The sequence below is a fragment of the Narcine bancroftii genome, chromosome 6 (genome assembly GCF_036971445.1).
Source record: "Narcine bancroftii isolate sNarBan1 chromosome 6, sNarBan1.hap1, whole genome shotgun sequence".
In the NCBI taxonomy this organism is placed as follows: Eukaryota; Metazoa; Chordata; class Chondrichthyes; order Torpediniformes; family Narcinidae; genus Narcine; species Narcine bancroftii.
The window spans coordinates 35,469,936-35,494,934 of record NC_091474.1 but is presented as its reverse complement, the minus strand read 5'-3'; the positions used below and the strand labels follow the sequence as shown (position 1 = coordinate 35,494,934).

The following is a 24,999-nucleotide window of genomic DNA, read 5'->3' as shown; positions in this document are numbered from 1 at the left end:
GCAGAGGAGCCTAAAACCAAAGGCAGATTTTTAAGGAGAGGGATAAGTATAGGGAAGAACTTTTTCACACAGGGGTAGTTGGAGTTTTGAATGCAGTGTCTGAGAAGGTGATAAATGCAGAACTTCTCACAACATGTAAGTATTTATATGAGCACTTTAAGTGCCAAAACAAAAATCCTGGTGAGTATGGTTAGCATAAATTGATAGTCAGCATAGACCTCCCACATAGAACATCCACATTACCTTCCCCACCTTGTACCATCTAGACATCACCCACATACCAATTTCCGTGGGTTTTTTAATCTTTTTCTTAATCCTTTCCTCCACCTGATTCCACCTGCCTATCATCACTTGGTGCTTTCAAACTCCCTTGTAAAAAGCGGTTACCCGGGCAATATGCCTGGTTAGCAGCCCACTCGCAAGGCAGCTTGAAAGGGTCTGACCTGATCAGCATCGTCCAAAGTCAACCGGGTAGTCAGGGAACCCAATTAAACTTACCCAGGATGCATTGATTGGCAACTTGAACAGCAAAATGGCCAGCCGGATTACTCCTGTGATATCAGCGCTCATGCGCTGGCATCACAGGGAAACCCCGATTGAAGAGCTGCAGTGATCGGGGGGAGAGAGGGGGTCGCTGATTGAAGAGCTGCAGTGATTGGGGGGAGAGAGGGGTCGCTGTCAAGGGGGGAGAGGTTGATGTCACGGGGTGGGGGGGCAGAGGGGTCGGCTGCCATGCGGGAGAGAGGAGAGGGTTCGCTGCCATGGGGGAGAGAGGAGAGGGGCTGGCTGCCACGGGGACAAAAGGGTCAGCTGCTGGGGGGTTGGGGGGAGCACGATTGATGGTGGGATGGAGACTGACAGCTGGTGGGGGGGGGAGGAAAGACTGACAGCTGATGGGGTGTCTAGTTTGCGTAACACATCACACTGCATCGTCACGCTGGCGGGATCCCCCTTAAATCGACAAGTTGGTGATTTACTGGGGCTATCCCCCCCCTCAGCTTAAAAGGTGCTGGAGGCACCTTTGCCCCATTAATCGCACCTGGGTCCCAGAAGGGCTACCCGGGTGCTGCATTTTAAAAGCACCTACTATCTTTAACCTACCATCTTCACTCTCTACCCTTCCCCATCCTTCCCCTCCCAACCCTATCTACCGAATCTTTCCATCTATCACTTATTTTCCACTGCCTCATCATTCCCGCTTTCCCTCTCCCTGCTTGCTCCATATGCCCATCATTCACCTTGCCTTGCTGCCATGTGGTTCCACTTACCTCCTAGTCTCTGTCTTGCCCACTCACTCTCATTGTTATCTACTGGCCATCTTCCCTTTACGTTCTAAGTCCTGATGCAAGGCCTCAACCCAAAACATTGTCTGTTCCTCTGCTCCACAGTCACTGTTTGATCTGTTGAGTTCTTCTATCTTTTCCTCCTGATTCCAGCATGCGCATTCTCTTGTGTTTCCAGCAAAGCTTTTGTTGATTTGAATGGTGCCGAATTGTGCCCAAAGCTTGTTCTTATCACTTGGTGCAGGATTACCAAATCATTAATTACCAGAGTCAAAATCAAGACTGAGAGCACTGAAATAGCTCAAATTATTTTGAACCATTGCTCACTTTATGTGCAGTAGGTATTTACACCCCATCATCTTCATCTATGATGTTAGCATTAATTCAGAAAGTATTTAATATTGACAACTGAGTAAGGCAAAATTATAGCTTTATGAGATTTTTTTTAAACTCATTTCAATCAACTTGTGATGCAAGGTGGAATGAAGGACAGGCTTTGGAAAAACTGTTGAGCTGAGGCTATGAAACCTGAGGGGTTGTGAAAGACAATAGCAATTCCCAAATGAGGGTTTATGGGTGCCTATTTTATTCTGGGTTTGGGGGTAAAGGCAAAAAGGTAAAGAAACACTATCCCTCATACTAATGATCTATTTCTCGCAGGTACTGTGTACTTGCAAGAATGCATTGTGAAACGAGTGATACGTCTCCAAGGGTGAACAAGGAAGTATCTGTTGTGGATTATAGCTTGGACTCATTATGTCCATTAAACATAAGAGTTCTGTATTTATTAAGCACAGTTACTAATGAAATATATTTAGGATGTAACAGGCCAGGTGATCTAATTATTCAGTGCTCTAATTTTTTTTCACTGTTATTTGAATTCTCTCAGCACATTCCTTTCTCATTCATTGGTTTCCCTTAAGGTTGTTCAGATTCTTCATCCCAATTGCCACATATGCTAATAAGTTGCATATTTTTATGATTCTCTGGTATGGTGATTTATTTTAGAATTGTCAAGTGCTTTTCATTACTAGAATATGTATATGTTCTGATGAATGTACAAGTAGAAACATTTAATTGAGGCTACATTGCAAAAGGACAGAGGATTCATCAAAGTTTTCACGAATTACATAAAGTTGGCTCTTTTCTTGCACAATTGCAGGCCCTCTCTGTGATAGTACAGATTCTATCACCAATGTGTATAGGTACAGATTGTAGTGTAGGATGACTGTGATTGGCTGAGAGTGTAGCCATGCCTACTGGCAGGTCTTAAAGGGTTGCTCCCAGCCAGATCAGGTCATTCTGGACTGGTCGACCTACTTGTGATGCGCTCCAGTCTTCTAGTTAATAAAAGCCTTAGTTTGGATCAATAAGTCTTTGGTTCTTTTGACGCGCTCTACACTCTATTTAATTAAAAAAAACACGTTTCAAATTCTCTAAGTATAACCAATAAATGATGAAATGATGAATACCTCTGCACCATGGGTTGAAAAGCAGAATGAACTCTCCAAGTTTGACCTTCATGACCTGCGATCCTCTGCATCTCAGGAGGTTTAAAGTATGCCGTCCAATCCGGGCACTTGGTGATGGAAATATGGTCAGGTCTAATGTGGTTCCAGTGGTAGAAACAAGCCTTCCACTCCACTGCATTGGATTGATTGTCCACAATTCAAACAGGACTTTGGTTCCAGATGATTCTGATGGTTTTGGCCCTAATATTGAAATTTTTAAAAAGTTAATTTAAGACCACATCTGGAGAGATTACAATTGTCTTATGACAAAACAATCTTCCAAAGAATCTCCTTTTTTAAATTGTAATAAAATAAACACATCAAATATATTTTTATAAAATGCAATTTAAGTCTTATCTTGTTTTTTTTCCATATCAATTTCATAACACTGTGATCTCAACACAACCCCAGCATATTTTCATACAGCAATAGATTTAATATATTATGGTAAATCTTCTGCTCTTGGCAATACTCCAAGGGAAAAGTGGCCATTTTAATCCCCAGACAAGTTAAATTATCATTTTAAGCTTCTCTTTAAGAAACCAAAACCAGGAAGAGTGAACGTGAACCTCCAGGAATAAAACAACCTGTAGCATGCGCGCTACCGCAATGTGTGAAAGGAAGACACGCACTCGAGGAGACGAAGTGGAAGATTGATTTATAAGCAGCTCTGCTAATATTCTCTCCCCACTGCTAATGTTGGGAGTGACGTCACAGCAGCACCGATCTCCGATTGGGCGGCATTCCCGTGGTTGCTTGTTGTTTCCCGTTGTGCAGGTGGTCACCTGGGACAAAGGTCGTCGGTCCCCGCAAGGTCTGCACTGTTGCCACATTCGTCGGCCATTTTGTGTACCCGGTCACGTCCCAGTTAGCAAGCTGCTACACGATTCCCCCCCCCACCCCCCACCTGAACTGGCAATCAGAGCTTTCAGTGGCCTACCTCTGTGTGGAGACCGATTCACTAATTTCCAAGTATCCTGTTTGAGGCAGTCAATAGTGAAAGTCTCTTCCTGACCACCAATATCCAACACACAGGCTGACCCATGTGCTTTATATAGCCCCTCATACAGCCATTGTAGAGGTGTTTGGTGTGTCCCCCTCTGAACAAAAATGTACTTACAGGTCTCTAAGGCTTTGGGGATGTTGGCTTTGGTCTGGCTGTGTGGCGGAGGCTGCAGAGATTCAAGAGTGCCCAGTTTTTCCCTCAACATAGTCAATGAAGCCATGGGAGTCCTGAAGGTACTTGGCGGCAGCCAAGAATTCCCCCGGTATCACCAATTGTGTGCCATATACTATCTCGGCTGTTGAGGCATTGAAGTCCACTTTTGGCATGGTGCGGATCCCCAGGAGGACCCAAGGTAACTCATTTGCCCAGTTTGGCACCTTGAGCCGAACCTTCAAGGCTGCCTTTAGGGGACTGTGGAACCACTCCACCAACCCATTGGTCTGAGGGTGGTAAGCCATGGTACGGTGGAGCTGGGTTCCCACCAACTTGGCCAGTGTTGCCCAGAGTCGTAACATGAACTGTGTACCTCTATCGAAGGTCATATGATCTGGGACTTTGAACCTCGACACCCAGGTATTAATCAGTGCCCTGGCGCAGGTCTCGGTGCTTGTGTTGGCCAGTAGGACCGCTTCCACCCACCTTGTAGAGCAGTCAATCATGGTGAAGAGATAACTCGCTCCTATGGGAGACTGACAGAGGCCCTACAATGTCAATATGGAAATGGCTGAACCGACGTTGCACTGGCTTGAAAGTCTGGGGGGGGGGGGGCGTGCCTTGACGTGCGTCTGCACTTTGGATGTCTGGCAGAGCGTCCAGGACTTGGCCCACTGACTGATCTATTTCCAAAATCCATACCAGATGACCCTACTGGCCATCATTTTAACAGGTTGTGTACCGTGTCAAAGTCCTGCCGCCTCCATGCTGCCAGAACAATGGGGTGGGGTTTGCCGGTGGAGAGGTCACAGAGGAGTGTATGATTACCAGGGCCGATGGCGACATCCTCCAGCCTGAGGCTGTAAACTGCTGTTCTATATGCTGGGATCTCAGGGTCTTCCCACTGTGCTCTGGCTAGGGCAGAATCTATTCCTGGGACAGGGTCTGGAAGGACTCACTTGCCTGGGACAATGCATCGGCCACTACAGTGGTCTTACCTGCGATATGTTGGATGTCCATAGGAGTTAACGTATGGGAGTTGTTGCTGCTTCCTTGTGGAAGGCAAAGATTAATGGTTTATGATCCATGAAGACCCTGAATTGCCTGCCTTCCAAAAAATATCTGAAGTGCTTGACTGTCAGAAACAAGGCCAATAGCTCCAGGTCAAAGGCACTGAATTTGAGTTTGGGTGGCTAGAGGTACTTGCTAAAGGTGGCCAGGTGCTGCCATTGCCCTTCGATGAATTGCTCCAGTATGCCCCCTACCGTTGTGCTGGAGGCATCTACTCTGGGAGCAGTTGGCATCTCTCATCTTGGGTGAACCTAAAGGTTGGCATTGGCCAGTGCACCTTTAACCTCCTGGAACTCCTCCAAGGCCTCATTGTCCCAGGTGAAGTCTTTACCCTTCCCCACCATGAGCGCCAAAAGGGGACGCATGATGTGGGCCACTGCTTGTATGAATCGGTGATCAAAGTCCATCAGACTGGCAAATTCTTTCAATCCCTTCTCTGTGCAGGGCTTGGTGAAATGGCCTCTACATTTTCAGGCAGGGGTTTCGCTCTATGTCTGTTGATTAGATGCCCCAGGATCTCGATTCTTTCCAACTCAAACTGGCCTTTAGCAGGGTTTTTGGTTAGTCCAAATTCCCACAGCTGGGTGCACAGTTGCCTCAGATGGGCTGCATGCTCTGTGTTGCGGCTGCCGATGAGAATATCATCCAAATAGATGAACCCGAATGGAAGATCCCGGCCCACCACATCCATCAGCCTCTGGAAGGTCTGTGCTGCATTCTTAAGTCCAAAGGCATTCTCAGGAATTTGAAGAGTCCAATAAAGGCAATGATGGCAGTTTTGGGGATGAGATCGGGATGGACTGGGATTTGATAATAGCCCCTGATGAGGTCAACTTTTGAAAAAACCCATGCTCCTTGTAAGTGAGCGTTAAAGGATGTTGGACATGGGGTAGCTGTTGGGTGTGGTGGCCTCGTTGAGGTGGCGATAGTCACCCACCCCCCTGCTGCCTTCGATACCATTGGTAGAGGGGAGGCCCAGGACACTGGACTATCCCCAGCTCTTCTATTTTTAAAACTCTCCCTTGATGATGGTGAGCTTCTCGTGGGAATGGAGTGGGGGGCTTTTAGTGAGGATGTACTGACTAACCCCATGCTTCGGCTGAGCAGTGTAAAACTGTGGTGCCGAGATCGAAGAGAACTCCGCTAGGATCTGCGTAAATGCGTTGCTGTATAGAGTAACAGAGTCAAGGTGGAGGGAAGGTATCTTGGCTTCCCCAAGGGGCATAGATTGAAAAGTCCTGGCGTGCACTAAATGCCGCCCTTTAAGGTCCACCAGTAGGAAGTGGGCTCACAGGAAGTCTGCTCCAAGGAGCAGTTATGCTACAGCCATAATCATGAATGTCCATGTGAACTGGTTGCTGTCGAAGTGGAGGGAAAGGTGCGGGTGACAAATGTTCATATTATGGTGCTGTTCACTGCCCTCAGTGCCAGGCCCAGTTTGCCATTCTGGTTGTCCTAGGATGGGGGCTGGGGATGGGGGGGGGAAGGACACATATTTGGTGCCAGTGCCAATGAGCAAATACCTTCCTGAGAGAGTCCCGCACATGTAGGAGCCTGTCACGTTGGCCAACTGCTGCAGCCATTAACCACAGTTGGTCATGTTGTTTTCCTGAAATCCTCAAGATGGGTGGCATCGACGGGCCCCCGCACCCCATGGTTAGCAATAGTAGCAATACTGTTGGGTTGGGGGTCCACTTGCCTCTCTTTTTGCTGTGGTCTTGTTGCCGACTGTGTGCAGGGCTTAGAGATCTGCTCCACCAAGGTGCCATTTTCTTTCTTCGCTCTTCGGAGCATGTCCTCTCAGGCTGTGACTTTCCTTGGGTCACTGAAGTCCTCATCAGAGAGCAAGAGTCAGATATCCTCAGGCAGCTGGTCCAGGAAAATCTGCTCAAAGAGCAGGCAAGGCCTATGTCCCTCAGCAAGGGCTAGCATCTCGCTCAATGGGGTGGATGGGGCCCTGTCCCCAAGACCATCCATATGCAACAATCGGGTGGCGTGCTTGCGCTGTAAGAGCCCCAAAGTGTGGGTTAATAACTCTTTGAAAGTATTTGCTTAGCTCCGGAGGCTGCCACCTCCTGGCCAAGCAAGCTTACCATGTGGTAGTAATGTGTGTCATCAGCATTGATCTGTCAATGGTGGAACTGGACCTTGGCCGACTCGAACTACACATGTGACTGTGACACCCAGAAAGTTGGCAGCTTCAATGAAACCACATGAAGAGCTGCTTGTTCCATTATCTTCGGGCCCAACTGCTAGGTGGACCTGTCGGGATCACCAATGTAGCATGCGTGCTACCACAAAGTGTGGAAATAAATCACACACACACACGAGGAGTCAAAGTCGAAGACTGATTTATTACACCGGCAGCTCCGGTTATATTCTCTCCCACGCTGCTGATGACAATCTCCAATTGGGTGGCATTCCCGCCATTACTCACTGTTTCATGCCAAGCAGGTGGTCACCTGGGACGAAGGTCTTGGCTCCCGCGGGGTCTGCGCGGTCACCACATTCGACGGCCGCTTTGTGCAATGGGTTGCGTCCCGGTTAGTGGGCCACTACAAACCCATTAACTATACAAATTGCCTCCAAGGGAGGAAATGAGAGATCCAAATTGATCAGTGCTATTTGTGTCCCTAGACCTTTAATATCCCTGCTGAAATGATATAACATGAGGTTATGAATATGAAACGTTCATGACCAATGAATGATTAAAAATCTCATGGAACTAATTTTGTATTTCTATTTCCCTCGATGTAGAATCTCAGTTAATTCAATGACCAGTGATTTAGAGCTCTTGGGTAATTTCCAGCAGCAAACATTGGCATCACACCTCAAAGAGAACTGCGTGAATTTCTTTAGATGAGCTAGAAAATTAATGCTGGTGGAAATAGAAATGCAGGAATTTGCTGTTATTACTGAGCCATATCTCAGACGTTGTGCTCCTTGGAGACCTGATAAAAATATATAACGTGAGACATGAATAGTGGATAGTGGAAATCTTCTTCCCATTAATAGGGAAAGCCAGAGAGAAAAAGAAGATCTAAAGAAAGAACTCCCTGGAATCTGAGAGGGTGAGCATTCTCACCACATTTCATAAAGTATCTGGACAATGTGCTAGTAAATAGAATTTGTACAGAGAGACATGGATAGAGCCTTTTCCTGTGCTGTATTACTCCTGCCCTCAGTAATAGAATATATAGCTGTGTGAGTTATTGGAAAATAAGAATGCAAGGAAGAATAGACAATTCAGCCCTCCCGTCAAACCAGTTTGAAAATTAAATAACAACAAATCCATCAGTTGCAAATGTCCATTGGTACCGTGATTTTTAACAAACAACTTGTGATCAGTTTGCAATATTTCACACTCTTTAATCTTTTAAGGAGAAAGACTCGACACTGTCATTTTATTTTGGATAAAGAATTTCAAATTGCATTTTGTGGTGTGTGTGTGTGTGTATGTGTGTGTGTGTGTGTGTGTGTAGGTGTGACATATAATTCCTTTGAAGAGTATATGATATGAGCCCTAACAATTTCGTCAATGTGACAAAACTAAACAAGAAACAACGTGTAATGGTATCTGTTGGGCATTACTTATGACATCGAAATGCTGCACTCGATTTTTTTTTCCTCAAAAGCTTAAACCTCCCTATTTCATTCATGACTACTTACCTGTCTCGACACTGAAGATCATGTTGGCCTGGTCTGTGATGTAGTCATTTCTGTCCACTTGCAGAGTGATGTGAAAGGCTTGTCCTCGTCGGACAATCAGCTGCTTAGTGGTGATCACATCAGTCCTGTGCTCTTTGTTGTTCCTCTCACATTGAAAATCAGTGGAATATCTCAGTTCAGCAACTGCAAAAGAATCCACATGAAAACATATTGAACAGGCAAGGTAAAAAGTGATCTAATTTTATGAAAAGAGAATATAATTTCATATTTCTTAGAATTTGTACAAGGATACATGAAGTCTGGGACAGGGTGAATATTTGGGATGAAGAATTGGTTTAACCAAGAGAAGGCAGAGAGATGGGATAAGTGGGTGTTTCTCTGGATGGTAAGCAATGTTAGTGGAGTGCTGCAGGGATCAGTGCTGGCCTGAAACTTTTCACAATATACATAAATGATTTGGAGGAGAGCCCCTAAGAATACTGATTACACTAAATTGAATGGAAAAGCAAATTATATTGAGCGTCAGCAAACAGATAGAGGTAGGTTGAGTGAGTAGACAGATATGTATCTATCAGATGGAATATAGTGTTGGTAAATGTTAGGTTGCCCACTTTGGAAAGAAAATACTAGAACAAACTATTACATAAATGGAGAAAAGCTGCAGCATTACATTGTGCAGAGCGACCTGGGAATGCCGTGCACAAATCACAAAATGTTAGTTGCAGATGTAGGAGTGAATCAAGAATCTTGCCGGCAAATAAGAGAGACTACAGATGCTGGTAATCTGGAGCCACACACAAAATTCTGGAGGAACTCAGTGAATTAGACAGCATCATGGATGGCAATGTTTCAGGCCAAAACCCTTCATCAGGCATGTTGGACTTCATTTCATTTAGGATTGCATTTAAGAGGAGGGTATTCTGCACCAAGTGTAGAGAGTACTAGTGAAGCCAAGCCTAGAGTACCAAGGAATATGGAATTCCTTACTTGAAAAGGACAAGCTGGCTTTGGCGATGCTGTAGAGGGGTTCACCAAGTTGATTCTTGAAATTAGGGGGGTTATCTTATAAGAAGAGATGGAGTTTCCTAGGTATCTACATGTTGCAATTTAGAAAGATGAGAGCAAATCTTATCAAGACATATAAAGTTCTGAAAGGAAATAGATAAGATGGAAGCAAGGGGTTGTTTTCACTGGAAGGTGAGACTGGAACTAAGGGTTTTAGCCTTCAGATTCAGAGGAGTAGGTTGAAGGAGGAGGAACTGCTGCACCCAACGAGAAGTGAATTTGTAGAATTCTCTGTCCAAGGAAGCACTAGATTTTGCTTCGTTGAATGTATTTAAGACATAGATGGATAGATATTTAAAGAATGGTGGAATGAAGGATTGTGGGAAACAGACAGGTTAGTGGAGTTTAGTCCACAGCCAGATTCACTATGATCTTATTGGATGGCATAGAAGGCTTATTAAGCCAACTCACACAAAACCATTCAATCCATAATTTAAGTCATCAGTATAGATTGTAATAGAACCGACCCATGCAAAACACTACTAGTATCCAGCAACCAACCAGAACAGGATTCCTTTATTCCCACCCTTTGCTTTCTGCCTATCAGTCTATCAGCCAATGCTCCACCCAATCTAATGTCTTTGTAATTCCATGGGCTCTCATCTTATTAAGCAGCCTCTTATTGAAGGTCTTTTGAAAAACCAAATACACAACTTCCACAGCCTCTCCCTTGTCCATCCTACTTGAGATTTCCTCAAAAAATTCCAATAGGTGAGTCAGGCAGGATCTTCCCTTCATGAAACCATGGTGTGAGGTATTTCATAAACTCATTCTTAAGGATCAACTCCAATAACTTTTCAACTATGTAGGAAGTTGGAGAAACATTAAATTAACTTCTACTGAATTTAGCATTTTTAATCACATAATGATGTTGACACACTGAGTTAATTCGACTGACCTAAAAATATTCATTTGTACTCAGCATCTGATAGTTGGCCAGCAATGATGGATTCCAGTTGCCCCAATGCTGCTTTTCCATGATTGCAATGTCCTGGTGAAACCTTTAATTATGTTTATCACTGGGTGCACCAAGATCAGCAGGGAAGAAGTCCAAGTGTGAATGCAGAAAATTAATTTTCAATGATATGTTGCATTAATAGTTTTGCTTGCTTGAGGCATGTTAAAAATATGACAGGAAATCAGAAAAATAGGAAAATTTTAAAGTGATTTTCCTGATCTGCAGCCTAAAATCCATAAAGTGGACCCAAAAGTATTCAGAAAGCAAAATCTTCATTGTACAGGATTGCTAGCAACTGCCCCGCAGATATCCTGCCCCAATCCAAACCAAGGAGACTTCGAAGTGCCTGGTTGTGAACTGTTATCCTTTGATATTGTTAAATTGCTTTGGCCCTTCCCAGTTCCTTCAAAACAGAGGAGGAATTTTGGGTAAACAATACCATAAAAAAAAGTGCTGAAGGAACTTAGCAGATCAGGCAGCTTCCATGGAAAGCAATAAGCAGTTGACATTTTGGGGCTGAGCTCTTCTTCAGGTACAGGATATTTTTGGACTATTGACTGCCTCTCCACCCATTGTTCATCCTATACTATGGACAAATGCAACAGAGGAGGGAACTTCATAAAGATGCGAATGTGCCAGACTCAGCTGAGGACTTCATTTAAAACAACAAAGGTTAAATATAAATTAGAATAAGATATACTGGTATACAATGTCATAGAGACACACAGCATGAATACAGGACCTTTTGTCCAAATTGCCCACGCCAACCAAATTGCCCCACCCACCCTAGTTCCACCTGCCTGCATTCGACCCATATCCTTCTAAACCCATCCTGTCCACATCACCAACTAAATATTTCTAAAATGTTGCAATCGTACCTGCCCCAACTATCTCTTCTGGCATCTTACTCCATACACCCACCACCTTCTGTGTACAAAAGTTTATCCCTCAGGTCTTTATTAAATTTCTCCTTCCTCACTTAAAACATGTTTTCTGGTTACTGATTCCCATATTCTGCGCAAAAGACTTTTGGCATTCACCCGATCTATTCCACTCATTATGTTGTATATCTCCATAAGATCATCTTTAATCCTCCTGCACTCCAAGGAATAAAGCCCCATTGCTCAGGCCCATGAGTCCTAACAATATTTAAATCTTCTCATAACCTTCTACAGCTTAAAAACATTTTTCCAATATCACCGTAACCAAAACTGCACACAATGCTCCAAATGTAGCCTCACCAACATCTTACACAACTGTAACATGACCTCCCAATTTCTATAATCTATTCTCTTAACAAGTGAAGGCAATGTATCAGAAGCCTTTTTCGACCACCCTATCTATCTGTGACGCTACTTTCAAGGTACTCTATAATGTTTCCCAAATATCATTCACTGTGTAGGTATATTCCATGATAGACCTACCAAAATGCAACACTTCACAATTCTCTCCATTGAATTCCATCAACCATTCCTCTGCCCATTTGATCACGATTCTGTTGCAATTTTTTGGCAACCATCTTCATTATTTACAATACCAGACACTCTTATGTCATCCACAATCTTGTGAATTATGCCACATACAATTTCATCTAAATTGCTGATAGAGATGACCAACAGCAATGTGCCCAGCACCAGATCCTGTGGTACACCACGAGTCACAGGCTTCTGGTCCAAAAAGCAACCTTCCTTGATCGCCGTCTACTTTCCTCCATGGAGCCAATTTTCTAACCATTCTGACATCTCACCCTGGATTCAATGTGATCTAACCATCCAGAGCAGCCTACAGTGCAGACCCTTATTAAATGCCTTGCTGAAATCCATATACACAATGTCAACCTCCAAAAAATTCAATTAAGATTTGTGAAACATGACATCCCAGTCACAAAACCATGCTGGTTATCCATAATCATCTCTTACTCATCCAAGTGGATCCATAGCTTCTCCCTCAGCAGAGTCTCTAGTAACTTATCAAATGTGGAAGCTTTTTCCTACAACACCACTTGAAGAGAGGCACAGCATTTGCTGCTCTCCAGTCTTTTTGCTCTTCACCTATACTTAATGATGGCTCACATTGCAAACCAGGCTTCCCACGGTGTCATTGGATATCAGATCAAGCCCAGGAAATTTTTCTCCCTTCATACTAACGGGAAATGCAGCACCTCCTCAACCGTAATACTGACTGTTCTCAAAGCACTGCCATTGACTGCCCAAGACCTCATGTCCTTCTCCACAGTTAAAAATAGAGAAGTCCCTGTTGAGGACTTTACACATCTCCTGTGCCTCTACAGAGAGTGAACCTCTGATTCCTGAGGAGTTCCATTTTAATCTAATTTCTATTACACTGTATATTGATTCCAAAGTGATCAATTGGATGGAACTGTGAGAAGGCATGAATTTGCTGTCTACTGAATTGAAAGAGATATCAGGAGAAACATTTACATGCAGGGAATTATTTAGACTGTCTTGTTTGTTTAGAATACTTGTTTCAGATACAAACAGCATTAATACAGAAATGTTAGGAGGAAAATGCCAATGGAATGGGGTTGCCAACAGATCTTTAAAAAAAAACATAAGCTAAATATGGTCTTTCTAAAGTAGGCAATCAAGTTTCCAAAAAAAAGTATCCATAGTTTCCATAATGCAGCAATTCAAAATTAAATTTGAAATGACAGTCTGCTCTTCTGGCATATTTAGAATTCAGGCACTTCTGCAAATTTATTCTTTAAAAATATTGCTTCCACATCGCAATTTCTTCAATACTGTCAACTTCACAAAACTATTTTTCCCTCCCCTGCACTACCTCTTCAGCCTCTAACTCTCGCAACAGTTAAGTTTCACTTTAACTCACATTCTGCCATGGTGCTATCCGCCTTTCCGCTGCTTTATCAGCTGCAGTGATCCCAGCAAACATCTATCAGCCTTTATACTGTTGACACGTCATAACTGATTTCAAGGTTTCTGTGAGCTTTCTCTCCCTGCTGATGAACATCAACAAATGCCGAATGTCGTCAAACCTGTTTTCCTGATTAAAAACATGACATTGCAATAATGATTCATCTTTACTCTATTTCTCGGTAAAGTTGTGGAGCTACTTTTTGCATTTCTTGAGAAATGTTGTGATTGGACATGCCTTACAACCTGTGCCAACAGATACTCCCCTAAGTGTAGTGCTCAATGTCTTCTCTTTGCAATGTCGCGCACATGCCTCTTCTTCTTCAGATCCAGCAAAGGCTTCAGATTTTATTGTCAAGAGTACATACTGTACATGACATCACATACAACCCTGAGATTCTATTGTTCCTGCTGTGATGTCAAACTGCCAGTAGAGCTGAACTGAGAAAGTTTGTGCCTCCTAACCCTCAGACAAATGAAGTCCCAGACTTAAGCTTGAACTAGTTCCCATATTCCAGCATCTCCTGACTTGTGCTTTTTATTTATTCATAATCATCCCTTACTCATCCAAGTGGATCCATAGCTTCTCCCTCAGCAGAGTCTCTAGTAACTTATCAAATGTGGAAGCTTTTTCCTACAACACCACTTGAAGAGAGGCACAGCATTTGCTGCTCTCCAGTCTTTTTGCTCTTCACCTATACTTAATGATGGCTCACATCGCAAACCAGGTTTCCCACAGTGTCATTGGATATCAGATCAAGCCCAGGAAATTTGTCTCCCTTCATACTAACGGGAACTGCAGCACCTTCTCAACTCATTTGTTCTGCTGGATCATTTATCATTTATCTTTCCATTACAAGTGTGAATACCAGGCACGTGTCCATTCACCTCCACTTCCCCTCCAACCCCCAACCTTAGTCATATGAGATTTACAGCGCAGAAAGAGGCCCTTAGGCTCATTGTTTTTATGCCAACCATTTTTCCCAGTTCAATCATCAAATTTGCCTATATCTTTTGACTGTTTAGATTGCTTGCCTATAAATGCCTCTTAAATGTACTGATTTTGTTGATGTACTGGGTGCCTTGCATCAGAATAGATACTCAGTATTAGCAAGTTATCTCGTCATCCTGATGGAGGTTGGTGCTAACCTTGCAGACACCCCTTTCAGAGAAGAACCAATGACTCATACAGCTTTAAAACAGTCCATTTGGCTTACCATGCCCATGCCGACTAATTTACTCAAATTCCATTTACGTTCATTTCTTCCATACCCCTTTAATCCTAAGTGATTCATGTGTCCTAAAGCCTTTTATTTATATATATCTTTAAATTCCAATCTTTAATGAGATGCCCTGAGATAGTGAAAACTGAAAGTACCACAAGCATAACCCAGAACTTTATGGAATTTTTTTTTAATGAGCAAATGCCACAAAGAAATAATATAAATATAAACAGTAACTGTAATGCAATACAGAAGAAGAAAGGTCCAATGTCACACAGAATGGCAGTAACGTGGCAATTAGTGCTGCAGTTTCTTTTCTCCCAGGAGCTCCTGTTCAATCCTGGCCTCCGCTGCTGCAGGTAAAGGGTTGATGCATTTTCCTTGTGCTCCCTTTTCGCTTCCTCATCTCAAAGATGTGCTGATAGGTTAAGTGAGGGCTGTAAAATGATTCCCAGTCCAGATGGCAGGAGAATGGCTGGGAGTTCATGAGAATAGGAAATAGAATAGGTTACAGGAAAATTATAGGTGGAATAACCAAGGATCTCCCTGCAACCTATTATTCCAACTCAACCATTCCCAGCAGAAAGGAATGCATCTTTAACTAAAGGAGCACATTTGTGTTTTCCAAGGCCTCCAACAAGATAAATTTAAACTAAGCAAGCTGGAGAATTTCCTGTTCAGCAATAAATCAGTTACAAAACCTTTCTATTATAGTTAAATGAGGCTCATAAGGAGAATAACTTTGACCTGAAGTTTTCTGAAAAGAGATTCTTCTATAGTCATCAATCACCCACTTGTCTGTAACCTACCCAAGGCCATTGTTGATTATTTTCCTCCAATAGGACATCAAAACTTGTCCAGGCACGATGAACTGAATAACCTCTTCATATACTAGGGTTGATGGACATAAGAAGAGCTTGATTTAGATATTAAATCTTTTGTGCCTGCTCTACCATTCAACAAGACCATATACAATCTTCTACCTCAGCACAACTTTGCTACATTGCATTCTTTGAGTTTCTTAATATCCTCAAAATATCAATTTTAGTCTTGAATACACTAAGCCTCTGAGTGAGAATGCAAAAGATTTATTATGTTTAGCTAATGCCAATGCTCCCGAGGATCTAATGATCTTTCAGTCCCCTTAATTTTCCCAGTACAAATGCTTTTTTTAAAAAATGTTTGATAATTTCTTTGAGCTCCTTAATTCCATCCCCATAGTTCTTCACAGAGTCTTATACTGAGAGAACAAAAATAGCTGTTTGATTCTACACCCATTATCTTATTCCTCTCATTGACTTTCTTTAAAATAATCCCTAACTATTTTTATGTTTATGCTAGCCTATTTTCATTTTCTATTACTTACTGCTCAACCTTTGCAAATTTTAGTAATGTTCCCAATCTTCAAACTGGCAGTTCATTTGTATAAAATTTCCTTTAATCTAATACTACCTTTAACTTCTCTTGATAGCCTTCATTTTTATACTTTACTTATTGGACCTTTTTGTCTTAAAGAGTTTTAACTTGTAAATTGTGTTTAAATTCTTTAAATGTTGGCCTTTCCTTGTTTACTCTTATATCTTTTAGTGTGGTTTACCAACTCACTCGTTATGCATTTATCATTTACTTGGTGCAGATTTAAGATGCTAATTTCAGATTGAAGTAAATTACCTTCAAGTTTAATATAAGCTCTAAATTATTGTGACACATATATTCCCAATCCCCCTTTGATTATACAATATTTTATGATAGAGTTCCTTGATAATGATTACCATTGCACAGTATTAGATTAAAATGAACATGTTTCTTTGTCAGTTCCTTAAGCCATTGATCTTGAAAACCATTACTTATATGCTTCATGGAATCATCCTCCATACTTTTATTAGCTTTTTTTGGCTTGGCTAATTAAAGTCCCAAATTATTAATGCATTACCCATTCACCTCTATTTTCCTGATTTATGCCAACTGCTTTCGTATCTGTGGCTAATTCCCTCCAATGGTTTCTGCTTCTTGATTTATCTCAACTCTATCCAAGTTGATTCTGCCTCTGTTCTCTTCTGTATTCATCAGGCTCTTTCATATAAGGGCTGCATTAACAAAAGCCTGTTAAGTGACCTGGTAGAAGACCTCTGGAAGTTTCCACATATCCACAGTTATAATAAACTCTTGCATATGAGGCAGGCATAATTCAAGACGTTAGTTGCAAGTTTTAACAAGTGTAACCCCTACCAGAAAGCAGATTATGAAGCATTATACTTTATTGCATTGCATAATTAAACCTGAACATCCAAAAGGAATTTATATGATCTCATTAAAACATTACCTCAAAAATATTGCACCAGTCCTAACCTATTACTGAGAAACGTGAAATTGTTCAGTTTCTGACATGACCATTTTCATAATTGATTTGACTTCAAGTTTATTGCCATATAACCATATAACCATATAACCACTTACAGCACAGAACAGGCCAGTTCGGCCCTACTAGTCCATGCCGTAACAAATCCCCACCCTCCTAGTCCCACTGACCAGCACCCGGTCCATACCCCTCCAGTCCTCTCCTCTCCATGTAACGATCCAGTCTTTCCTTAAATATAACCAATGATCCCGTCTCAACCACGTCTGCCGGAAGCTCATTCCACATCCCTACCACCCTTTGTGTAAATAAATTTCCCATCATGTTCCCCTTATAATTTTCCCCCTTCAATCTTAAACCATGCCCTCTAGTTTGAATCTCCCCCACTCTGTCTGTCCCTTTTAAAATCTTAAACACCTCTATCAAGTCCCCCCTCAATCTTCTACGCTCCAGAGAAAAAAGCCCTAGTCTGCACAACCTTTCCCTGTAAATCAAACCTTGAAATCCTGTCAACATTCTCGTGAACCTTCTCTGCGCTCCCTCTATTTTGTTTATATCTTTCCTATAATTTGCTGACCAAAACTGTATACAGTACTCCAAATTTGGCCTCACCAATGCCTTGTAGAATTTCATCATAACCTCCCTACTCTTGAATTCAATACTCCGATTTATGAAGGGCCACATTCCAAATGCCTTCTTCACCACACCATCTACCTGAGTATCAGCCTTGAGGGTACTATTTACCACAACTCCTAAATCCCTTTGTTGCTCTGCACATCTCAATAGCCTACCATTTAATGCATATGACCTATTTATATTTGACTTTTCAAAATGTAACACCTCATACTTATCTGTAATAAATTCCATCAACCATTTCTCAGCCAACACCTCCAGCCTTCCTAAATCACCTTTTAATCTATGGTAATCATCCTCACTGTCCACAACACCACCAATCTTTGTATCATCCGCAAACTTGCTTATCCAATTCTCCATCCCTACTTCCAGATCGTTAATATATATAACAAACAAGAGTGGACCCAGGACCGATCCCTGAGGAACTCCACTAGTCACCGGCCTCCAATTGGACAAACAATTTTCTACCACTACTCTCTGACACCTCCCATCCAACCATAGCTGAATCCATTTCACTACCTCCTTATTTACACCTAATGCCTCCACCTTTTTTCCTAACCTCCTGTGGGGAACTTTGTCAAAAGCTTTACTAAAGTCTAAATAGACAACATACAGCTTTCCCTTCATCAACCTTTTATGTAACCCCCTCGAAAAACTCAATCAGGTTTGTCAAGCATGATCTACCCCTGACAAAACCATGCTGATTACTCCCTATCAATCCCTGTACCTCCAAATATTTGTAAATACCATCCCTCAGAACACTTTCCATCAACTTGCCCACCACAGACGTCAGACTCACGGGCCAATAATTCCCAGGTTTACATTTGGTCCCTTTCTTAAACAGCGGAACCACATGCGCAACCCTCCAATCCTTTGGCATTACCCCCGTGGCCAGTGACATCCTAAATATCTCTGTTAATGGCCCCACTATCTGTCCACAGCCTCCCTGAGTGTCCTTGGAAATATTTTGTCCGGTCCCGGAGATTTATCCACCTTTATCTTTTTCAACACAGCCATCACTACCTCCTCGGTTATCCTTATATGCTTCATGACCTCCCCACTATTTTTCTTTACTTCAACTGGTTCAATATTTTATTCCCTAGTGAATACCGAGGCAAAGAAATCATTCAAAATTTCCCCCATTTCCTCTGACTTCTCACTCAGCCTACCCTCGCTATCTACAAGGGGTCCAATTTTATCTCTCACTAATCTTTTACTTTTAATGTACTTACAGAAACCCTTTGGATTTACTTTTACTCTGTCTGCCAAAGCCTCTTCGTGCCTTTTTTTGGCCTTTCTAATTTCTTTCTTAAAATTCCTTCTACACTCCTTGCAGTCCTCCTTCAAATTCTCAGCTCCCTGCTCTTCATACCTCTTGTACACCTACCTTTTTCTCCTAACCAAATTTCCAATATTCCTCAAAAATCAAGCCTCCCTATGACTTCCAGCCTTTCCTTTGATCCTCACTGGGACATATCTACTCTGTACCCTCAAAATTTATTTTTTGAATGTCCTCCATTTTTCATTTACATCCTTACCTGAAAATATCCTGTCCCACTCAATACTCCCCAAATCCCTTCTTATTCCTTCGAAATTTGCTCTTCTCCAATCCAGAACCTCAACTTTAGGCACCTCCTTTCTCTTCCCTAAAACTACCCTAAAACTAACAGAGGTATGATCACTAGACCCAATTTGTTCTCCAACATTAATGTCCGATACCTGACCTAGCTCGTTCCCTAACAGATCTAGTATTACACTGTCTCGAGTCGGTTCTTCTACTAATTGATTTAGAAAACAATCTTGAACACATTTAACGAACTCTAGTCCATCCAGCCCTCTAACTGTATTGCCATTTAACTGTATTACTCAAGAATGAAACTGAGTCACTGACGAACAGGCTTTTATTCACAATAAACTTGGACTTCATCCTGTGCTGTGACCCAGGCTGTCTGGGGAAGGGGATAGGGTGTTGGAGTCTTTATACAGGGTCATGAAGGAGGAGCCTCAGTCACAGAATGGGGCAAAGCCTGGTAACCAAATGTTTAACAGTTCACCAGCCTGTACATATATAACCAGACAAAACAGTGTTTCTCCAGATACAGATACACAATACAGAACACATAATAATCACATCTATACACAAATATATGATTTAAAATAAGTATATATAAATATTTTCAGAAGATTTACTCAGTTACAGGGTACTATTCATCAATCTCACAGCTTCTGAGAAGAAGTTATTTTCCAGCCTGGCATCCCTGATTTTGATGCTCCTGTATCTTGAGATTAATAGATCAAAGATTTCAATCAATTACCCACCTAGAAGATGCTGTTGACAATTATTGAAAATATTTAACAAATCCCAAACAAGAGTGAACAATATCCATGATATCCTGTCATGTTGGAACATCTTCCAGACCAGAGGACAACCAGCAAAGGCAGGTGAGGGGAAGGATGTGAAGAATGAAATAAATAATTGGCATTTTCTTTCAGTGCTCTTCTTGTGCTTCCTGATAGCTTTGCAAAGTAAAAAAAATTAATAGGTCAGTGTTCTTTTTTATATCACGTGGATTGAGTCTGTAACTGAGAGCAGAAGAGATTTTATGTAGATATTCCAAATTATGTGGAGTTTCCCTTGAGTGGGTGTTTCCATTGCCAGGAAGATCAGTAACCAAAGGCCACTCTTAGGTTTTAAGAATAAATTGGATAGATACATGGATGGGAGAGGTTTAGAGGGCTACGGAATGGGTGCAGGCCAGTGGACTAGCAGATGATGTTTCAGCACAGACTAGAAGGACTGAATGGCTTGCTTTCTGTGCTTTAGTTTTCTATGGTTCTATGGTAGAAGCAGATACAATAGTAGCATTTCAGAGGCTTCTAAATAGACATGAAATATGAAAGAAATGAAGGGATATCTATCATGTGCAACCAGCAGATTTTTAGTTTAATTCGAGCATCGTGTTTGGCACAGACATGTGAATTGAAGTGGTTGCTCCAATGTTCTATGTACATTTGAAATTAAAACCAATCTCTCCTACTTAGACTCCATTTATTTCAAGAATTTGCCAGCATATTAAAGCACTCACCCACCTCGGTCATACTCCCTTATCTTCCCTTCCCCCGGCCAGAAGAGATAGGTGTTTGAAAGCACAAACTTCCAGATTCAAAGATCAGTTTCACTCCTGCTGCTATTAAACTTTTAAATGGACTGCACTGCAAAAAAGAAGATGATGCTCTTGCATGGATTTTATCTGAGCTCTTCTCTATACCCTGCATTCTGTTTTTTAATTCATTTATTTATTTATTGCAATACCTGCTGGACATGCCAGGATACCACGCTTAACAAAGCTTTTATCTGTAACTTGACAAATATTTAAATTCAATAAAATATGCACAGATTTCCATGCTAGCAGATTAGTTAAATATAATTGTACATTTCAAAAATCTGGACTGATCTCTGATGCCTAATATCTGATCAGCTGCCAGCCTTTACAACTTACTTGATTTGAGGGGAGAAGTAGATCTAGCATGCAGGTCCATCTCCCTCCCTCGCTGCTACCCAGATTATTTTTTTTAGCCCCAAACATGTTTCTATCACCCACATTCCTATCCACCTGGGTTTCTTTGCTCTTAACCTACTTTTCCTGTAACCTACCCCAGCAGGTTCCATTTGCTCATAATCCCTGTCTTACATTTTGCCACAAAAAGTTCAATGAATTACAAGGATTAAAACATCGTATTCCAGTTTTCAACACAGCAGCACAGGAATGTATTACAGTTCAATTCCGATTATGCAAAATGGGCCCATTTTGGATAAAAAATATTCTGATAACTGGTCTTTTTTTTAAAACAGCCCAGTAGCAACAACAAATTACTTTCAACAGTGTTTAAACAGCAACTAAACAACAAGGGAAAGCTTTTTAAGCATTAAAATAATGTTTAATTCTCACCAAAAAAAATGCTGGCCACCGCTGATCACTGATACCTCCCCACCGATGGCCCTCTGCGTGCCAGGAGCCCTAGGGTCCCACTCCTGACCAGGAGGCCGAAGTCCGCTGCTGCCAGGAGCTTGAGGTCCGCTGCCACCACCGCCAGAAGCCCGGCTTCCCCAGACAGTTTGGCTCCGAAAAAAGATTTGGATAACTGAGGATCTCGGAGAGTCCGATTTTGGATAATCAGAGTTGGAATGTATTTTGTCCTTTGACTCTGTTCTGATATTCAACTGAATTATGGAGAAACCAGATTTTAGTTTCATATAATAAATTAGTGCAAAATAGACAGCCACAACCCTTCCCAATACAGAACCACCCCCCCCCCCACCCCACCCCACATAACCTGGTGTATTTATAGCCTGTTTTCTTTTTTATTCTAAGGACAGTGTCGATCTCCCTGTTTATCTCTAGGCTGGTGATGTGCATTCATAGTGGTTGTTAGGTGCCTATCTCAGCACATGTCTGGCCATAATGCCTTCACATGTGGGGGTTGTGGCAAGCATTGCATTTGATCCAAATTACTGGTCCCTTGACCTTGAGCTGGGCTCTCTGGCTCGCCACCTCTCTGGCTCTGAGACCCTGTGCCGTGCTAATGTACAGGTGGATATACTCAAGGTAATCCCCCAACAGCATCTGTGGATACTTTCTCTGGATTCCCCCTGGAGCTGCTTCCTTCCTCCACCTCCAGGTGCTTGCCCTTGGTCCCTAATGATTATCTGATCTGGTAACCTAAGAACAAATCCTGGCTGGCGACTTCTTGCCTCTCCAAGCCTCTTGGATGATTGTGGCGGTTCTGGTTCTCTCCTGATGCTGCCATCTGGTTCTTAGGCAGCGTCAAGCCCAGTGGTCGGTGGGATTCGAATGACCGTCCCTGCAGCCAGGTGTTCTGGAAGCTGCTGGCCTGTGCACCACCAGGACTCAAAGGGGGACAGACGCCACCTATTCGTATACTCCTACTGTGGGGCGGGGGGGGGGATCCTAGTCAATGTTACCGCTGCTGTGACTCAATGCTGTGACAGCCTCAGGACTGGGCAGAGAGGCACAGAGCTTGTCTGTTGCATGTAGAGCGATCAATGACCACCCAAACCTGAAGTAAGGGCCAAGGGCTTTATTGATCTAAAGATCCAACCATGCCTCAGCATGCTGCTGGCTCAAGTCCAAGGGCAGGTATGTGGGAGCAGACTATGGTTCTCGGCCTTTAATAGGGGTCTTAGGGGGAGGGGCTGGAGAGCAACGTGATTCCCCTGTAGTTTGAGCAGTCTGATTTCTCGCCTTTGTTTTTGTACAGGGTGATGATGGTGGCATCACGAAGATCCTGAGGCAGTTTTCCTTGGTCCCAACAAAGCTTGAAAAACTCATGCAGTTTGGCATGCAGAGTTTTGCCGCCAGCCTTCCAGACTTCTGGGGGGATTCCATCCATACCTGCTGCTTTGCCACTTTTCAGTTGTTCGATTGCCTTATATGTCTCATCCAGGGTGGGAACCTCATCCAGCTCTAGCCTTAGGGGCTGTTGAGGGAGCTGGAGCAGGGCGGAATCTTGGACTGAGCGGTTGGTACTGAAAAGAGATTGGAAGTGTTCTGACCATCGGTTGAGGATGGAGATCTTGTCGCTGAGGAGGACTTTGCCGTCTGAGCTGCGCAGCGGGCTTTGGACTTGGGGTGAGGGGCCGTACACAGCCTTTAGAGCCTCGTAGAAACCCCTGAAGTCGCCAATGTCCGCGCTGAGCTGTGTTCGTTTGGCGAGGCTAGTCCACCACTCATTTTGGATCTCCCGGAGTTTGCGCTGAAGATGGCTGCATGCGCGACGGAAGGCTTGTTTCTTCTCTGGACAGGACGGCTTTGTAAGGTGAGCCTGGTGGGCAGCTCGCTTCTTTGCCAGCAGCTCCTGGATTTCCTGGCTGTTTTCGTCAAACCAGTCCTTGTTTTTCCTGGAGGAGAAGCCCAGTACCTCTTCAGTGGATTGCAGTATGGTAGTCTTCAACTGATCCCAGAGGGTTTCAGGGGACGGGTCCGTGAGGCGGGTTGCAACGTCGAGCTTTGCTTTGAGGTTTGCTCAAACTACAGGGGAATCACGTTGCTCTCCATTGCAGGCAAAATCTTCGCTAGGATTCTACTAAATAGAATAATACCTAGTGTCGCTGAGAATATTCTCCCAGAATCACAGTGCGGCTTTCGCGCTAACAGAGGAACCACTGACATGGTCTTTGCCCTCAGACAGCTCCAAGAAAAGTGTAGAGAACAAAACAAAGGACTATTCATCACCTTTGTTGACCTCACCAAAGCCTTCGACACCGTGAGCAGGAAAGGGCTTTGGCAAATACTAGAGCGCATCGGATGTCCCCCAAAGTTCCTCAACATGATTATCCAACTGCACGAAAACCAACAAGGTCGGGTCAGATACAGCAATGAGCTCTCTGAACCCTTCTCCATTAACAATGGCGTGAAGCAAGGCTGTGTTCTCGCACTAACCCTCTTTTCAATCTTCTTCAGCATGATGCTGAACCAAGCCATGAAAGACCCCAACAATGAAGACGCTGTTTACATCCGGTACCGCACGGATGGCAGTCTCTTCAATCTGAGGCGCCTGCAAGCTCACACCAAGACACAAGAGAAACTTGTCCGTGAACTACTCTTTGCAGATGATGCCGCTTTAGTTGCCCATTCAGAGCCAGCTCTTCAGCGCTTGACGTCCTGCTTTGCGGAAACTGCCAAAATGTTTGGCCTGGAAGTCAGCCTGAAGAAAACTGAGGTCCTCCATCAGCCAGCTCCCCACCATGACTACCAGCCCCCCCACATCTCCATCGGGCACACAAAACTCAAAACGGTCAACCAGTTTACCTATCTCGGCTGCACCATTTCATCAGATGCAAGGATCGACAATGAGATAGACAACAGACTCGCCAAGGCAAATAGCGCCTTTGGAAGACTACACAAAAGAGTCTGGAAAAACAACCAACTGAAAAACCTCACAAAGATAAGCGTATACAGAGCCGTTGTCATACCCACACTCCTGTTCGGCTCCGAATCATGGGTCCTCTACCGTCACCACCTACGGCTCCTAGAACGCTTCCACCAGCGTTGTCTCCGCTCCATCCTCAACATCCATTGGAGCGCTCACACCCCTAACGTCGAGGTACTCGAGATGGCAGAGGTCGACAGCATCGAGTCCACGCTGCTGAAGATCC

General features: G+C 43.2%; 1 protein-coding gene across 1 annotated transcript in view; it reads right to left on the bottom strand.

Annotated features, from left to right (window-relative positions):
* The window catches only part of LOC138735941 (protein-glutamine gamma-glutamyltransferase 2-like), a 44,463-nt gene extending 30,812 nt beyond the window's left edge, over nt 1-13,651 (bottom strand). Inside the window, exons 1-3 of the mRNA XM_069884627.1 lie at nt 13,567-13,651; nt 8,694-8,876; nt 2,756-2,995 (exon numbers count right to left, since the gene is read on the bottom strand). Of these exons, the coding sequence (XP_069740728.1) occupies nt 2,756-2,995; nt 8,694-8,876; nt 13,567-13,576 (433 nt within the window). The 5' untranslated portion in view covers nt 13,577-13,651. The remainder of the gene's footprint in view (nt 1-2,755; nt 2,996-8,693; nt 8,877-13,566) is intronic.
* Nucleotides 13,652-24,999: the final 11,348 nt, after the last annotated feature.